We start from the raw sequence: 18,276 nt of genomic DNA on the forward strand, positions 1-18,276 counted from the left end.
AATGTACTGCTTGCACAGTACGCCTTTCTCGGTTGCTAAAAGCTTGCATGCAATTAAGTCCCATTACATGCCAAGGGCTACTTGGGATTGCAGCCCAATCTAGAAGAGTGTCAAAAGTAGTTTTCTCTGCTGATCCATAATCACGTGGCTGTCTCTCATGACTGCACAGAATGTGGTTATCAGGCCCTCGTTGAGAAACTCGCTTCTGCATTTCCAAACGAGGTCAGGGGTTAACGCCAATGCCAGATGCCCAATGCAAAAATCCCCATGGCAACCCGAGAACCCCATTGAGAGGAGAGAGAAAAGAAGGTGTGGCTGTTTTCTGCCTGTTGGATCAGCATGGGCATTAAAAGAGATTCCTTCAGGCACTGACGGAATGACAAGGAACTGGAGTTCTGGGACACAAGCTTATTATGGCAGCACAGCGATCTCTGCCCCAGATAAAGCTCCGTGCCAAAAAGCCACCGTTAGACTTTGGCATCGATGTACCCTGGCAAGTCCCATGCTCCATTTCAGTTTCTGCCAGCTTGGTAAGATGTAAGACTCCTTGGCAATGCAGCAGGGCCTGTCTCTGCTCCAGCCGTACAACACATTCTGAATATCTGTCACATTTTTATCCTACCATTCCTCTGAGGAACTCAGGGCAATACAAGCGGTTCTCTGCTCCTCTGTTTTAGCCCACAACAACCCTGTGAAGTGGGTGAGGCCGAGAGAAAGGATTTCAACCTGGCTCTCCCAAGCCGCGGTTTGACAACCTAGCCACTGCATTGCACCAGAATATCCCCAAACTGAACACATTTATATACAAATGGGATTGGATTTTATTGGACCGGCCTGGAAACAAACAGCGCCGCAGAATCCATGTTCAGAGATCCCAGCAACAAGGACCTCATGGCCAAGGCGGGAAGGAGAGCAGGAATTTTCCTCAACCTTGCTCAAAAAGCCAATTTCCAAAAGCATCCTAAAGGGACATAACCCTGGTTTTCTGAACATTTGAGCAGGGATTTAAAGTATGATGAAGGGTAAGATGGCAGATCAATTTAAGTCAAGCCCCAAACTTTCTAATTTGTGCACGAGCTTGTTTAATAAACATATGAACGGGGCAGACTTTAAAAACATTTTTAAACACATCTTAGGCCTTTTGCCGTACAAAATGTATTATTTGCTGACAGGAGGAATTGTTTCATTATCTCTATGAATGCATACAAGACTGAAAACAAGAAGAAAAATATTTACAGGCCCTCCAAATAGAGCGGTACGCTTTGACCTCAATGGACTTAGACTACTGTAATTCTTTTTAAAGATTTCGCAGCTAGTGACTTAAGAGCCCCTGGACTTTCTCAAGGCAGGGGTTGGGAATTGCTAGGCAGAAGCATGTTTCTTCCACAACATGGAAAAATAAAACGCCCATGCTATAAACACACTATGTGAGCCATCTGGTCATACTGACAATATCCAGCTCTAAAAGCCGCCCAGTATTCCCTCTGCTCCTCCTTTTACAAGCTTTATTGTAACTTATTTGATGGACACTCCCAGGCTGAATGGAGATAAATATGAGCCTCTATTGCATTCAGACATTGTTTTAATCCAGTTTACTTTTTTTTAAAAATGGACTGTATCCTCAAGGAAGGCTCCACACGAAGATTGCCGAGTTTGGATCGAGAAATTCCTGGAGATTTGGGGATTGGGGGGAAGAGTTTGAAGAAGGGAGGGCGCTCGGTAGGGATGTTTCGCCACAGACTGATCTCTGGAGATCTCCAGTCTCCGCCTGGAGGTTGGCAACCCCTCCACACTTAGGATGCGACTAGACCTGCCAGCAAGCCTGAAGAAAAAGTGTTCCGTCCCTTTAATAGAGGCTTAACGTGTGGACATGTGGAAATGGGCTGTTGAATCTTTTCATGGCATGGAGATCAGATCATATGCCTCTATTAAAGGGATATTTTTCTCCATACCGGTTGGCAACGCTAGATACAAACCCAACATAATCAAAAATGTACAAATAAAATAAAATTGCATCTCTCTCTCTCTCTGTCTCTCTCTCTCTGTCTCTCTCTCTCTCTCCCCAAAATGGGTCCAGCATGCTGGGCCCGATTCGGAAATCCCGAATCTTTACAAATCAGGTCCGATTCGGGTATTTATCCTGAATCAGAAACCTGAATCGCACACCCCTAACCCTGGGTACGTTTTCTATCCAAAAAATGCTCAAGATTATTGCAGGTTATTGAAATTATTCAAACAAACTTTGAGGGATATTATTCTCTCCTATATACATTTCCTCAAATGGTAACATCACCATCAGAGATGCTATTCTTTCTGCACAGGACAGGCCATGACCTGGCATTGCAGACCTCCAGGTGGGGCCAGGAGATCTTCCCAAATGACAACTGATTTCCAGATGACAGAGATTTGTTTCCTTGGAGAAAATGGCTGCTTTGGAGGGTAGACTGTATAGGATTATACCCTCCTGAGGGCCCTCCCCTCCCCAAACTTCAAATCTTCAAGCATTTCCCAACCTACATAGTTGGCATCCTTACCACTACGATGAAAGAGTTTTGAGCAACAACATCCAATTAACAATTAAACCTCCCATACTTCCCATAGGTCAAACAGGACCGAACCTTGATTCCCTTGTTTGCTGAGCAAACATCAAAGGGAACTGGAGCTCTGGGGAACAAAAGTATCTTTCCAAGGCTGCAACCTTTCCCCTGGACACCAGCCATCACCATGAACCTAGAAGCAATAACCCTCGTTTTGCTCCAAGCCAAAAACCCCAGGTGGAAGTCAACAACCATGGCAGAAACTTTCATGAACCAAAACCCATTTTGTCAGATGCACCACTAACCAGTTTTCCCCAGGGTAAATGGCTATTTAGTTGCAAATTAACAGGACAGCACAGACTCTTGATCAGTTCTTTGGTCCAGCTGCCCCTACACAGCATAAGTGTACAGAACCACTAGGATTCTGTGCTTAGAGCAAGGGTCCCCAACATGGTGCCCGCGGGCATGATGGTACCCAACACCTTACTTGGTGCCTGCCAACTGTTTTGAGAAAGTGGGTGGAGCCAGCTGAAGCGCTTGCCCAGCATGGCTTCTGATAGGCCATGAGAGAGAGCCAGTTTTGGTGTAGTGGTTAAGAACGGCAGGACTCTAATCTGGAGAACCATGTTTGAGTCCCTACTCCTCCACTTGAAGACAGCTGGGTGACCTTGGGTCAGCTGCAGCTCTTTCAGAGCTCTCTCAGCCCCACCCACCTCACTGGGTGTCTGTTTGTGGGGATAATAATGACATTGACTTTGTAAACAGCTCTGAGTGTGGTGTTAAATTGTCCTTAAGAGCAGTATATAAGCACAAGATTACTACTACTATTATTATTATTAGAGTGATGGGCAGTGCAGATTAAAATAATGCTGCTCCGGTGGCAGCTGCCACCACTGTTGGTTTTATTTGCTTTTTCACTCCTTTCCCAGTGTAAAATTACCCCTCTTCTCCCCTACACTCGCACTTCTTCTAGGTGTGTGTATGGCTCCACCTCCTGCAGCACCCATTTTGTGGTTGCTCATAACTATGTCAGAATTCCAAAGATTTCCAAAGGCTCAAAAAGGTTAGGAACCCCTGTCTTAGACTGCTGGGATTTGTCCTAGAAGTCCTGGATTCAACTCTCTGCTCAGCCATGAACCACGGAAGGATGACCTTGTCCTGGCTGATCCCGTGAGAGGAGGTGGCTGGGCAGCTCTTACAGTGGTCGGTCTGGCGAAGCCTACCCCATGGAACTGGACGGGGCTATTTTACAGGTGGGGTAGCATTTTGCCCCTCTCCTACCCAAGTCATTAGCAAGTTCAATTAAGGACAACCCAAATCCTTTCTATTTACCTTTTCAAGAATCAAAATGACCTCCTAGGACACACCAATGAATTCATGCCAAGGTGTTTGCGGCTGTTTTTTTGCTTATTACTGCAATAACCTGCTTTGAATAAATGATCCAGATACACATTTTTGCCAAATAAACACGTGCACGCTTTTTAAAATGAGGAAAATCTTACCAAGACATCTCTTCTTTACCCTCTCCAGTTCGTTCTCTCTTCTGGCGGAGAGCACGAGCAGTGAGCCGATCTTTGCTAGCTGGTAGGACAGCTCCTCGCCAATCCCACTGGAGGCTCCAGTCACCCAGACCACTTTCCCGGGAAGTTCATTTTCTGTCCAGAAAGAGAGGGAGAAGATAAATAGCAAAATAACCACTTGCTAAGATGGCTTTGTGCTTTCAAAAGTTCTGTAGGCCAGTAGTCCAACTTTACCAAACCCATGATGCATCGGATCACCTGAGGAGGAAGCATGTGAAGGAAATCATGTGACAGGAAGACAGGAACTGTGACTGCTTTGTTCAAAAGTATGAGGAGGGGAGGAAATTGGAAACCTCTAAGCCAGTGAAATAAAGCCAGGGCTGAACATCTGGCCTGCTCCTTTGTGCAGGGATTGGAAACCTGGGATTTTGGTTCACAGCCTACAAATCTGCCAGAACCATCAGCAGAGATAGAGACAGTGTAGAGAAGTGGTTAGTGTGCTGACTAGGACCTGGGAGGCTCAGGTTCGAATCCCCGCTCTGCCATGGAAGCTTGCTGGGCAACGTTGGACCAGTCACACCCTCTTAGCCTAACCTACCTCACAGGGTTGTTGTGAAGATAAAGCGGAAGAGAGGAGAAAGATGTGAGCGGCTTTGGATCTGGCATTGGGCAGAAAGGAGGGCTGTAAATGAAATAAAAATATCCGTGGTCAACGGCTTTATATCCCTGGACCTGCTGGAAAAGTGTCTTCAGTGCCTATTTATCTCAATTTAAACAGTATTTTGTGTGTTTGTCTCTGTGTGTATTTGTATATGTAGCTTGGAGTCCCCAGTGTGGGAGAAGAGAGAGGTATGAATGCTGAAACTAATAAAATATGATACCCTGTAAAATACTACAAACACTAATGATCCTTTGTCGAAGGCTTTCATGGCCAGAGAACGATGGTTATTGTGGATTTTCCGGGCTGTATAGCCATGGTCTTGGCATTGTAGTTCCTGACGTTTCACCAAATGTCAGGAACTACAATGCCAAGACCACAGCTGTACAGCCCAGAAAATCCACAACAACCAACTAATGATACTGTATAAATAAATAACACAATTTTTATTATGCCAGGCAGGGCTTTTTTTCTGGGAAAAGAGGTGGTGGAACTCAGTGGGTTGCCCTCAGAGAAAATGGTCACATGGTTGGTGGCCCCGCCCCCTGATCTCCAGACAGAGGGGAGTTGAGATTGCCCTCCGCAGCGCGGAGGGCAATCTCAACTCCCCTCTGTCTGGAGATCAGGGGGTGGGGCCACCAACCATGTGACCATTTTCAAGAGGTTCCGGAACTCCGTTCCCCCGCGTTCCCCCTGAAAAAAAGCCCTGATGCCAGGTATAAGAAACTGGCCTCCCCCAACTCTGGCGTGCTTAGGACACCATCTCATGCCACTTAATATTTTACTAAGATCATGTTGGTGCCGCATAACTTGATAACACATCTGAATTATAGGCCTGGATTCCATGGAGGGAAGGGCTTTCCCTCTCTCCCCCCACCCCCCAGGGCAGCCTTTTACAGCCCCCCAAAGTGTGTTCTTGAGGATCTGACATCGTGGGGGTAAACTGGGAGTCTACCCTGGGAAGGTAGAATCAAAATCATTCTCCCTTCCGCTGCAAATGTCGTTTTGTCAGAAGAACTGCCGTTACATTTACTCTATGACAATGAGTGGAACTGCAAGTGACAAAAGGCACAGGTTGGACACTTGGTCAGCTTCCCTCAAGTTTTGATGGGAAATGTAGGCATCCTGGTCTTGCAGCTTGGCTCTCCAACTGCTGTCCAATGGACTTTTCAACTGTCACTTGTCCAACATTCCGCCAAGCTGCCTACATTTCCCGCCAAAACTTGAGGGAAGCTGACAAGCGTCCAACCTGTGCCTTTTGTCACTTGTGGTTCCGCTCAATATTGAATCCAGCCCAGAGGCAACTCAATTTATCCTATGGCATTATGGAAATGTCCTTGATATTGACTGTACTCATCTCATACTGTGTAATCCGCCTTGAGTCTCAGTGAGAAAGGCAGACTACAAATGACAAATGAAAAAAATAAATAAAAATAAACTCACAGCGTAATCCTATGCATCTATTGATTTCAATAGTCTCAGAAAGGAGTAATTCTGCACTGGACTGCATTGTTAATTTTCTAGACAGGGTTAACTGCAATATTCAAGTCCAGCAGTGCCTTAAAGACCAACCAGACTTCTAGGGTGTAAGTTTTCGAGTGTCTAATTCCCTTCATCAAATACAAGCTACAGATCATTGTATCTGACAAAGAGAGCTTTGACTCTCCAAAGACTATACCTTGGAAATGTTGTTATACTTTAAGGTGCTGCTGGACTTGAATCTTGCTGTTCTACTGCAGACCACCTGAAACTAGGCAGGGTGTTGTGTATTGAGCCTGGAGCTCAGAATGATTGCAGCCCAGAGTAGGGTTGCTAGCTCCAAGTTGGGAAATTCCTGGAGATCGGGGGGTGAAACCTGGAGAAAGTGGGGGCTGGGGAGGGAAAGGACCTTGGCATGGCATAATTCCATAGAGTCCACCCCCCAAAGTAGCCATTTTCTCCAGGTGAACTGATCTCTGTGGCCTGGAGACCAGTTGTAATTCCGGGAGATCGCCAGCCACTACCTGGAGGCTGGCAACCCTAGCCCAGAGTGATTTCAGCCAAAACAAGGTTCTTTATTGCAAGCCAGGACAGGCAACAGCAGACACTACTCACTAGGTGACACTACACAGACACACTGCAGAACAGAAGCCCTCAATATATACACGTAAACCCCGCCCCAATAGCCAGTGACCAATAGGAACACGTACTTTAGAATGCCCTCAGGCCACTGGTCTTTATTTGAGTGGACCGATTGGCTGCTGGCTCCTGAAAGTAACCAATGGATATGCAGATGAATGTCACCAATGAGAATGAAGTGCATTAGGAACCCTGACATGTCATGAAGCTCAACACAGTGCATAATATTTAATATGATACAGTAGAGGCCATGTAAGGCCTAACTCAGCCCAATACACAACACAGGGTAAAGAGGTTTTTCATTCTACTAACAACCAAGTGGGAGGGGGCTTTTTCTGGCACATGTTAACACTTAGCAGAGTTCAGCACAGCCTGTTCTCTCTCTGTCAAAAAGCTTTCAAAACCAAAAGAGCAAGTTCAACATTTTGTAGACGTACAAGGGCTGCCCTAGAGGTGCTGGCGCTGTAATAACTGTTTACATGATACACGCAAAGCTGTTTACTCAACAGTGGCTAAAACCCTCAACGGGGGTAGGAAACTGAGGCTACCCACCAACGTTGCAATTCCCAACGTTTATCTGATATAAATTAGAGCTTGGCCCATTTTGGCCAGCGATCAACAGGCAATCACGGATGCATCATAACGCGCAAAGGTAATGTTTAACTGTCGGATCAGGAGCCGGTTTTGCAACGGGTGAAAAAGCACAGTGGGGGAAGTGTGTGTGTGTGGCCTGCGCAAGGGCCATCCTTGGCCCCATCAGCACGGATCAGATTGTGCACGACGTTTCCCTTCTCTCTCCAGCCCTGCCCTTCTACCCACATTCAACTCGTGCCAGGTTTGCCCTTGCCTGGGCTGGGGCCGGCTGGAAGCATGTTGCTCAGACAATACAATACCATCGTTCTGAGTCATCATGAGTGACCTGTGACCTAAATAAATGGAGAAGCAACAGCTTCACATACCACTGCCGCAAAGGGGGAAGCGTTTTTAAAAAAGAACGTTGGCTGAAAACTCCTCATGTTTGTTGGGGGACGGCTTGATGACTTTGGATCAGACATGGAAAGGGGAATTTCGCGCATCTCAGACTCACCGGCCCTTTTCGGCTTGTGACTGCATGGCCCTCCTCCCCATCTGTTTTGGCATCGTCAGACTGCTCTATGGAACCGCAGTTGGCTCCAGTGCAAAAACTGTGTGTAGCCACGTAACATGATTTTTGCAGTGGAGCTGGCTCCACGGTGCAGTCTGAAGACACGAAAACAGCACATTTATTTATTTATTTGATTTATAGTCCGCTCTCCCTGCAATGAAGGCTCAAAGTGGATCACAACCCATTTAAAACATAATATACAATAAATAACACATACCTAAAAGCAATTTATAACTGGCAGCAAAATTTAAACAGACAGCGGATTTCAGTCCTGCAAGATCACTCAGTCTATGGAGGCTAATACACAGCGATGAGCTAAAAACCAGGAAGGAGGCTGAGAGGACCACCTCAACCACCAAAAGCCTGGCAGAACATCTCTGTCTTACAGGCCTGGAGGAATGGTAAAAGATCCCATGAACCCACTTATCCCTGCATGCCTGAGTTGCACACAGAAAAGGGACAGGCCTCAAGCACAAAACTCCCAGCGCAGGTAGGATACAAAGTCCTTGAGTCTTCCCCCAACCACAAGGACTTCATAACATGAAGATTGGTCCTCAGTAGTGTGGAAAAAGGGCAAATTTGGAAAAGCATAAACCCACCCTCTCATTCATTTCTTCCTGCCCTTCTTCAGGGAGGTTAAGTCTCTCATGCTTATTTTATCCTCACAACAGTCCTGTAAGGTAGGCCAGGTCAAGAGAGAGTGATTGGTCCAAGATCACCCAGCAAGCTTCACAGCAGAGGAGAGAATTGTACACTGATTCGGATCTTAGTTTCACACTCTGTTATACTGCATTGCCTCAGTTAAGGCAAGCCAGACACTGAGGCACCATACAGGGAACACAGAGAAAGAGACTGTATGCAATTATTATTCAGATGCACATATATTTCCAGTTCTCTGTGCTTAAAGATTACATGAGCCTATGAGCTTGGTATGCATGTCAAAGGCACAAATCGTGTCACTTCAGTAAACAGTCACAGGTGACAAAGATGTGGACACAGCCTCACAGGTCAAAAAACAACTGGAATGTTGCACCAGAGGTGGTGGTGCAGGTTTCTGACACAACTTGGTACACGGCAGATAAGAGAATAAACGCCTGCAGCTAACAGATCTGCATAAGGGTTGCTGTGCAGCCAGATAAGAGGACAGAGGCACCTCAGCGCAAGAGGGAAGCTATCTGCTCCTCCTGCAAAGCACATCCTGCCAAACCAGCAAGATCCCAGTCACAAAACGGACAGACTCTACCGTCTGTTTTGATATTTGCTTTTTTTGTGCCATGCTGAATAAAAAGAGATCAGAACCCCAAGTCCCTGTGCGCTTCCTTTGGGTCATGTTTCCTCGTCTCAAGGGGGACTGGATGGGGCTGTGATGCCCAGCACATCGTCTGAAGCACTCTTTGCTGGGAGAGACATTGTGATGTGGTGGTTAGAGTATCAGACTAGGACCTGGGAGAACCAGGTTCAAATACCCACTCAGCCACGATGTTTGCTAGGTGACCTTGAGCCAATCAGTCTGTCTGTCTCTCTCTCTCTCTCTCTCTCACAGCCAAACCTACAGGATGATCTTGACAGGCTGGAAAACTGGGCTAAAACGAAATGAATTTCAACAGAGATAAATGCAAAGTTCTGCATTTAGGAAGGAAAAATCAAAAGCATAGTTATAGGCCGGGGGAGACTTGTCTTGGCAGTAGTAGCTGCGAAAAGGATCTAGGGGTCCTAGTAGACCATACACTGAACATGAGTCAGCAGTGTGATGTGGTAGCTAAAAAGGCAAATGTGGTTTTGGGCGGTATCAACAGAAGCATAGTGTCCAGATCACGAGAAATGATGGTATTGCTCTACTCTGCTCTGGTTAGACCTCACCTAGAGTATTGTGTTCAGTTTTGAGCACCACAATTTAAAAAGTATATAGACAAGCTGGAACGTGTCCAGAGGAGGGCAACAAAAATGGTGAGAGGTCTGGAGACCAAGTCCTATGAGGAAAGGTTGAAGGCGCTTGGTACGTTTAGCCTGGAGAGGAGACGACTGAGAGGCGATATGATAACCATCTTCAAGTACTTGAAGGGCTGTCATATAGAGGATGGCGTAGAGTTGTTTTCCACTGCCCCAGAAACTTGGACCAGAACCAACGGCTTGAAATTAAATAAAAAAAGAGCTTTCAGCTAAACATTAGGAAGAACTTCCTGACAGTTAGAGCGGTCCCTCAGTGGAACAGGCTTCCTCGGGAGGTGGTGGGCTCTCCTTCTTTGGAGGTTTTTAAGCAGATGCTAGATGGCCATCTGACAGCAATGCTGATTCTGTGAACCTGGGCAGATCGTGAGGGGAAGGGCAGAAGGGGTAGCATTAGTGCTTGCTTTTCGCGGCCCTTCTTACATGCCCAAGATAAGGCCGATTGCCACCTTGGGGTCGGGTAGCAATTTTCCACAGATCAGTTTGGCTAGGGATCCTGGAGGTGTTTCATCATCTTCTGGGCATGGAGCAGGGGTCACTGGGGCAGTTGGGGGGGTAGTTATGAAGTTCCTGCACTGTGCAGTGGGTTGGACTAGATGACCCTAGAGGTCCCTTCCAACCCTATGGTTCTACCTCACAGGGTTGTTCTGAGGACAAAATGATGGGGGTGGTGGTGGTAGATCCATGTACTGTGAGCCAAGTTCCTTTGGGTGGAGTTAAAATGTGCAGATTGGTGCTGGTGTAGCACAGCAGCTAAGAGAAAATGGTCTGACTGGTCCACAGGTGAGATCTTATTTCTGCCACATGCTCACCAAGGTGACCTCAGATACGTGTCCCTTACCCTCTGCCCCCCATATGGGGATAATGCAGGCCAACCTTATAGAGCTGCAACAAGATAATGTGCATAAAGAACTCGAAAACCATTAGGTATTGCTCTGACTGCCTTTTCTAAAGAGAGCATGGGGGAAGTAGCTTCTGGAATGAGTAGAACTGCACCAATTCTGTAAGAACTCCACAGGCTACTTAGTTGTTTCTAGGTTCAATTCAAGGTGCTGATTATGACCTCTAAAGCCCTTCCTGATCTGAGGGGGGGGGACCCTCCTGGCACATACCTTGGCACACAAATAAATCAACCTCATAAATCCTGCCTCGGTCCCATCTCACCGGGCACTGCACCTCACTTCTGTGAGGAGCTGTTTCCTACAGTCGCTCTCCATTTCTAGAATAGCATCCCGGAAGAAATTAGGCAACCCCCATCCCCTTTGACTTTTGGAAGGGCCTGTCTGGGTGAAGTTGAGCCAGGCATTGCAATACACCCCAGCGAGACCATATTTGCATCAGATGTGGAGCCGTGTGGTTTGGGTGCAATTTGTTTTTTACACGATCTTATCTGCAGAGTGTTTTTCACTTGGCCGCTCTGAGCCTTTGGTTGGAGGAGTTTACAGATGATTTACAGGAGGGATAAAAACAAACAAACAAGGCAGGTCTCAAATTTCTGAGGTAGGACTCGCTTCTGAAATTGCTTGAGATTTGGAAACCACTGCTATGGGCTGCCAGCAGCGCAGGTCAGGGGGGCATAATCCCATAAGCTATACTCTTTACCTCCCACATTGCTGGTAGCCAGGACTGAGCCAAGCCCCTTGGAATGAAAGGGTTTAGTGTTGCCACTTACCCACTAGAGGCAGGGGAAGTCTTGCCCACTCCCTGCTCTGGTGAGTACAGGGAAAATGCATCACGGCATGGCAAGATGCTCTAGGATTCTTTGAAACTCTATGGTTTTTATAGTTTGCCAACTGGACTGCCTGGGAGGGGTTCAGTCTCTTTAATGGAGGCTGAGTGGAAGTAGGTAGTTGTTCTTGGCATGGAGGTAAACCATATCAACCGCCAAGTAACATCTCATTAAGGCTCTATTAAAAGGACAGGCCATTTTTCTCCAGGCCTGTTGGCAACCTAATTGTGAATATGGAATGAAACCCAGAAACTGAGGGCAAAGCGAGGAAGATGGCCAGCATCAGGCCCAGCTAATCAGACCCAGAGCTATTCATCCGGCCTCTGGTAGCATCAAGGGGCAGGCATATGGTCTGATCCCGCAAGGCCATTTCTTACATACTTAGCTTCTGAGAAACAGTCTTCATTACAGCTCCAACAAACTCTTAACAGGCTCCTTTACATTTCTCAGGTGCCCGTCATTGGTCAAATGAGGCGGGTGGCCACCATGTTCAAATCCTACAGCTAAGCAGCCCTTCATTTATTAATTCACACAGTCACAAACAGTTGACTTGTCCCGAGTTGGGCCTGCCAAGCTTAGTCTCCAGGATCTCTGGCCGAGGTCCCTCAATTAACCTGCTACCTGATCCTTTTAAGTGGCGATGCTGGGGATCGAACTGGGGAACGGCATGCCATGTAGGAGGCTGTACCCTTACTGTCTCAGGTACCTTAATAAAACTTGGGTGTGGCCAGAGACTCCAGAGAAAGGGCAAGAGTTTAGCCATGTGGCTCATAGCCTATGACTTCAATCAAACCAGCCGATCTATTCAGGACCGCCCTGAGGTATACTTGTTCTGTCTTCAGGATCCGCCCTGAGCCTGCGAAAGCGGGGAGGGCGGAATATAAATATAATAAATTAAATTAAAATTAAATTGTTTCATGTGCCTTTATTTATGTATTTTTCTTGTAATCCGCTTTGGGTCCTGTTTTGAGAAAAGCAGGATATAAACACACACATATATAGGTTATATTCCTCCCCCTTTCTTTCAAGCCATTCATGAGTTGGGAGATCCCATTCCCTTGCCACACACAACAACCCTGAGAGGCAGGATGAGCAGAGGGAGAGAAAGGGGGAGAGAGAAAGAAAGAGAGAGGGGGGGAATAATTGGACCAAGATAACTCAGTGAGCTTCCTGGTCATGACAAAGAGGTGAACTCAGGAGCTTGTGATCGAAGGACATTCCACCCACTATGCTGGGGGGGGGGGCATTTTGGTGCCTGTGGGTGCCAAGGTCCCTGCTGGCACCTTTCTTGGCACCCACCAAACATTTTTAGAAAGTGGCCAAGGCCAAGTGGGGCTTTTAAAGATTTTTGATATTTACAGTATAATGCAAGACAGTGACTTTATGTAAAGTACTTTACCTGTGCAAATAGCAAGAGTGATATTCTGAAAAATGCACTGAGACTTGCTCCTGACTAAACACAATTCAGCCACCTCCTGTGGCAGCCATTTTTATGGTTGCACTGACCAGCCTGTGTCAGAATTCCAAAGGCTGAAAAAGGTGGGGGACTTCCAGAACTGAATACACGGCTGGTACTCCCGCTGTATATGGCTTTATAGGTCACAAGCTACAGGGACATTTCTTTCAGTCAAAGACCAAGTGTTCAAACACACACACGCAAACATTCTGCCTTTCGTAAACGCATGCGAATCTTCTGGCGTGTGCTTGCAGGAATTTCCTGCAACAATAACTTCTTTGTTTCCCTTAGTCAGTGATTTTTATTTTATTTTTTAAAACGGACATAGCATTTTATACTTATTTATTCTCTCGAAACGGATATGCTATCCAAAGTTATCCTTGTTCATTACTTCCACTTTAACTACCTCAAACCACAAAAATGGCAAAATGGTGTGTTTTGACAATGTTTTGTGACTGCTGAAATACTATTTCCATCTGGTAGGGCTTTCACCTAAAACAGCAACTGAGAATCCGGGACAAAGGGGGCAGCAATCATTCAGTTGTATTATATTTCTGGGATTATATAGTGAACAAAACAATGTTGTCATAGCAATTCCATTGCAGAGAGGCATTAAAAAAGAAGCCAAAACCTTATGCTCGCAACTTTGGAAGTAGGCCGCACTGAATACAGTGGGACTTCATTCCAAGTGAACAGGCATAGAATTGGGTTTGCACAATAGTGTAATTTCACATATACACCACCAGTCCCTCACCTAATGGTGGGCTAAATCCAACTGGAGCTGCTTCTATATAGAAAGGATTCCGTTTTACATTTAGCAAATACAAAGGCAATGGAGCTTCCACACTACAGTTTTTTGGTGCACGTTTTCCACCCCCCAGCCACCATTTCCTCTGCAGCTTTCCCCCAGCATGTTACAGAGTTGTAACAACAATTGATATTTTTAAAAGCCCTCCAGGGCACAGCAGAGAAAATGGTAGCAGCCAGGGGGTGACAGCAGGAAAAATGTCGCCGATGTGGGCAGAACCTTTCCAGGCCAAGAAAAGGCACATTTCTCCATCCAGATGACATGATAATGTGTTTGAACTGTGCTCTTCCAACAAAGGACAACTTGAGCACAGTGCTTTGTGGATGCTCCAGAAGTAACACCCCCCTCCCCAACCCACTGCAGTTCAGAAGCCAAAATGGAGAAAAACTTCCATGTGGAAGCTAGGTAGATAAGCACCAGATGCAAGGCCTTCTCAGCGCTGGCACCAATGCTTTGGAAGTCTCTCCACAGAAGCTCACCTGGCAATATATGAGTTTTCAGGCACATGGTGAAAAATATTTTCATTCTCTCCAGCCTTTTGGATCCTTCTCACTTGGCTTTAGTTTGCTACGAGCCAAGCTACAAGTGACGCCTGACACGAGTTGGACACTTGTCAGCTTCCCTCAAGTTTTGATGGGAAATGTAGGCCGCATGTTCTCCCTCCCATAGACTGCCACTCTGTAAACTCCAATTAAATGGAGAGCCAAGCTAGAAGACCAGAACACCTACATTTCCCATCAAAACTTGAGGGAAGCTGACAAGTGTCCAACTCGTGTCAGGCGTCACTTGTAGCTTGGCTCTACCTCACCCAGTTATTGTTTTTAGGTTGTGGTTATAGAGGCTCTTTTAGGATATCTAAAAGATATCCTTCCTAACCCTATCTTTTAGGATATCCTGTTGTAACTGGGTGCATTTTATTGTCGCTGTTTTAGCTCTGATATTTTACTGATGCTATTATGTTGCTATCAGTCCATACTGCAACCTGCTAGTTGACCAGCGAGGTTAAGGCATACATAACTGTGGGCCTGTAGGGTTCTCCTTTCCCTGTTTGATCCTCACCACAACCTGTAGGGTCTGTAGGGTTCTCCTTTCCCTGTTTGATCCTCACCACAACCCTGTAAGGTAGGTTAGGCCAAAAGAAAATGACTGGCCCACAATCATTCTGTGGGCTTTGTGACAGAGTAGGAATTTGAACCCAGTGCCCCGAGATCTTTGGCTGACACTCTAATTGCTACACCGCGCTGCCACTCTATGCTCAGTTGCCTCCCCATCACAGTGCCAGTAAAAGCACCTACCTAGAAAAATCTTCCCGCTAGACCTGGCAAATCCTAATTCCCATTTGCCATTCCCAAGCCTTCAATTCCACGCCAAGGGAAGTTGAGAAGAGGCCTTAGATACAACACAAAGCATTCAGCTCTAGGTCTAAAAGTGTAATACAAACATACACCAGACTTGTCACTCCTTCCAGCCATTACAGATGACAAGCCTGCCTTCTGTAAGTTTTTAACAGAAGATTCATATTTCGGTAAGTTCCGTTCACAATAAAAACAAACATTTATTTAGGAAGGTTTGCCCATATTTTCAGTGAAGGCAACACAATTGCTGTTTTAACAAGATTCTATTAGTGCTGAGTCTATGCTCATTTTAAACTTTAAGGCTATCATACTTTGGTCACATCATGAGAAGACAAGATTCTCTGGAAAAGTCAATAATGCTGGGAAAAGTGGAAGGCAGTAGGAAAAGAGGAAGACCTAAAACGAGATGGCTGGACTCAATAAAAGAAGCCACATCCTCTGATTTGCAGGATCTGAGCAAGGTTGTTCATGATAGGACGTTTTGGACGTCTTTCATTTATAGGGTCGCCATAGGTCCGAGGCAACTTGACAGCACATAACACATACACAAACTTTTGGCAAAGGAGGAATATACAGGAGGGATGGGGGAAAGCATTCTTGCTAGTTACTCCTGTCTTGTTTCGGCCCAAAGAGCTCTTTGGTGGAAAAACAGGGCACGGCAGGCTACATGGGATCATATTATGCACATTTACACGGGAGCAAATCCCACTGACCTCCGTGCCATTCACTTCCCACTAAACATGTCAGGGATTGGCCTACAAAAGACTATCTCCTATGGGGCAGTGGTTAGTGACGGGCAAGGATCTGAGAGACCCAGGTTCGAATCCCCACTCTGCCTTGGAAGCTGGCTCAGTGACCTAGGGCCAGTCACATCATCTCAACCTAAGCTGCTTGGCAAGGTTGCTGTGACAATAAAATGGAGGAGAGGCGAACAATGTAAGCAGAATGGTGGGGAAGAAATAAATAAATAGCATTTAGACTCAGGATTCCAAAGAGACGCCACCCCCTCAGGCTCATTTTAACCCACTGAACTCAAGTGAAGGGCCACAATTTGTAGGCTTTTTCAGGCGGTAGCCACGTTGCACCCTACAAACCAACTTGATTTCCCGAGTATGAGTTTTCAAGAGACTCCCTTCCTCAGATACAAGGAGCAGAAAACGGTAGGAGTCTTTATACCCCTCTCACCCTCGGCCGAGATTAGAGACTCTTAACCATTTTCCCCATTCTGGAGTTCTGACTTTGGAAAGCTCATATCCTAGAAATCTAGTTGGTCTCTGGTGCAACTGGACTCGAATATTTCCTTTTTCTCTGAGTAAGTCCCATTGAATAGCACGTAATTTACTTCTGAGTAGACCTGCTTCGGATTGCTCCCGTAAGCTTTCGAGAGTCAAGGTTCCCTTTGTCACATACCACTCGTGGGGTGCAAATTGCCATTCCCTTTGCAAGACGCCCAACCCAAAAGAACCTGGGCTCTGGGCCGCTCCCCCTTTAACGGTGCGCGCTTGCAAGTTTCCACGGAAATGCGGGCTTCGGATCTCTCCCCGGGGGCTCCAGCGGGATCCCCCCCTACCCCCCAGCTTCAAGGCAGCAGCGGTTTGCTGTGCAGCCCCAGCGCCCCACATGGTCCTGACGGCACCGCCTTGCTCGCCACCGCCCCTCTCCCCAGGCGCTGCCGCCACGTCGCTCTGCAAGCAGGCGAGGCGAGGCGCAGGAAGGCGCCCGCAGCGCACTCACCGGGCTTCTTGCCCCACCACTCCTGCCAGGTCAGGGTGAGGTCGCCTTCGGCGCGCAACTCCAAGCGGATCAGCTGGACCAGCGCAAAAAGCGCGACGGCGCCCCCGAGGAGCAGCAGCAGCATCCCGCCCGCCGTGGCCGCAGCAGCGCGCCCGAGAACGCTCCGCCAGCCGCTTTATGGGAGGCCAGGCAAGCCCAGCGGCGGCCAGCCCTTCTCAGCGGGGAGTGGCTCGCCCCGGGCGGGGAGGGGTTTGAGCGCCGGGCTGGTCGGCCTCTCCAGGCCCGGAGCTGGCTGGGCCTCTCCGGAGGCGCGCGCCTGTTTTCGCCCGCAGGCTTTGGAGAGCCGCGCGCTGCGCCGGCCTGTTTCCAGCGGGCCTTCGGAGAGCAGGCATTTTTCTTCATTTAACTTCATTTATACCCCGCCTTTCTCTCCGATTGCCAACTTTGGCTTGGTACATTCCTAGACATTGGGGGGGGGGGTGCCTGGGGATGGTGGAGTTTGGGGAGGGGAGGGGACTAGTGGAGATGTGATGCCTTAGAATCTACCCTCCAAAATTGCCAATTTCTCCAGGAGAAGTGATCTCTGTCGTCTAGAGATCGGTTGTAACTCCAGGAGAGCCCCAAGTCCCACTGGGAGGTTGGCAACCCTTCCTTTGACCCAGCTTACATTGTTCTTCTCTCCTCCGCATTGTTCTTCTCTCCTTCACAACAACCCTGTGAGGTAGGTTAGGCTGAAACGGTGTGACTGGCCCAAGATCACCCGGCAAGCTTCCAGTGCAGTGCGTGGATTCGAACCTGGATCTTACAGGCATTCATCCGACACTCTAACCCCTATACTACACTGGCTTATGGTAGCAAAGCCAATGCTGAGGGAACAGCCCGATTCCCAGCCCCTTTGGCATTCACCCACCACCACCATCTCACCTTTGCTTGCTAATCGTGGCGTCAACTTGCACAGGGTGGGATTGGCCATTTAACTTAGCGAGGAAAGTTTCCCATGCGCCGCTCTGCCCTGCAGTGCCACTGGCAGCCAGAAGCAAGCGGAGTTAAGCCCTAGGAGCTCTGCAAGGGCCCCTCAAGTTCAAACCTGGCTGGTGGTGCCAAGGATGGGTGCCAGCTCTGTGGCTGCTGCCTTAAACCACAGAAGGAGGGAACTGGTGCGGTGGTGCTTGCAGAGCCGGGGCTGAGCTTGCATGAGTTAAAGTGAGGGTGGACTATTTCCATCGTTGAGAAATTAGCAAAGTAGTAGGATCAATGTGAACACCTACGA

At 47.5% G+C, this 18,276-nt stretch overlaps 1 protein-coding gene across 1 annotated transcript in view; it reads right to left on the reverse strand.

The window, feature by feature from the left end:
* Window positions 1-17,193, reverse strand: part of DHRS7 (dehydrogenase/reductase 7) — a 41,212-nt gene extending 24,019 nt beyond the window's left edge. The window contains exons 1-2 of the mRNA XM_054970752.1: window positions 17,007-17,193; window positions 4,040-4,192 (exon numbers count right to left, since the gene is read on the reverse strand). Of these exons, the coding sequence (XP_054826727.1) occupies window positions 4,040-4,192; window positions 17,007-17,130 (277 nt within the window). The 5' untranslated portion in view covers window positions 17,131-17,193. The remainder of the gene's footprint in view (window positions 1-4,039; window positions 4,193-17,006) is intronic.
* Window positions 17,194-18,276: the final 1,083 nt, after the last annotated feature.

Source organism: Eublepharis macularius, chromosome 2, assembly GCF_028583425.1.
Source record: "Eublepharis macularius isolate TG4126 chromosome 2, MPM_Emac_v1.0, whole genome shotgun sequence".
Classification (NCBI taxonomy): Eukaryota; Metazoa; Chordata; class Lepidosauria; order Squamata; family Eublepharidae; genus Eublepharis; species Eublepharis macularius.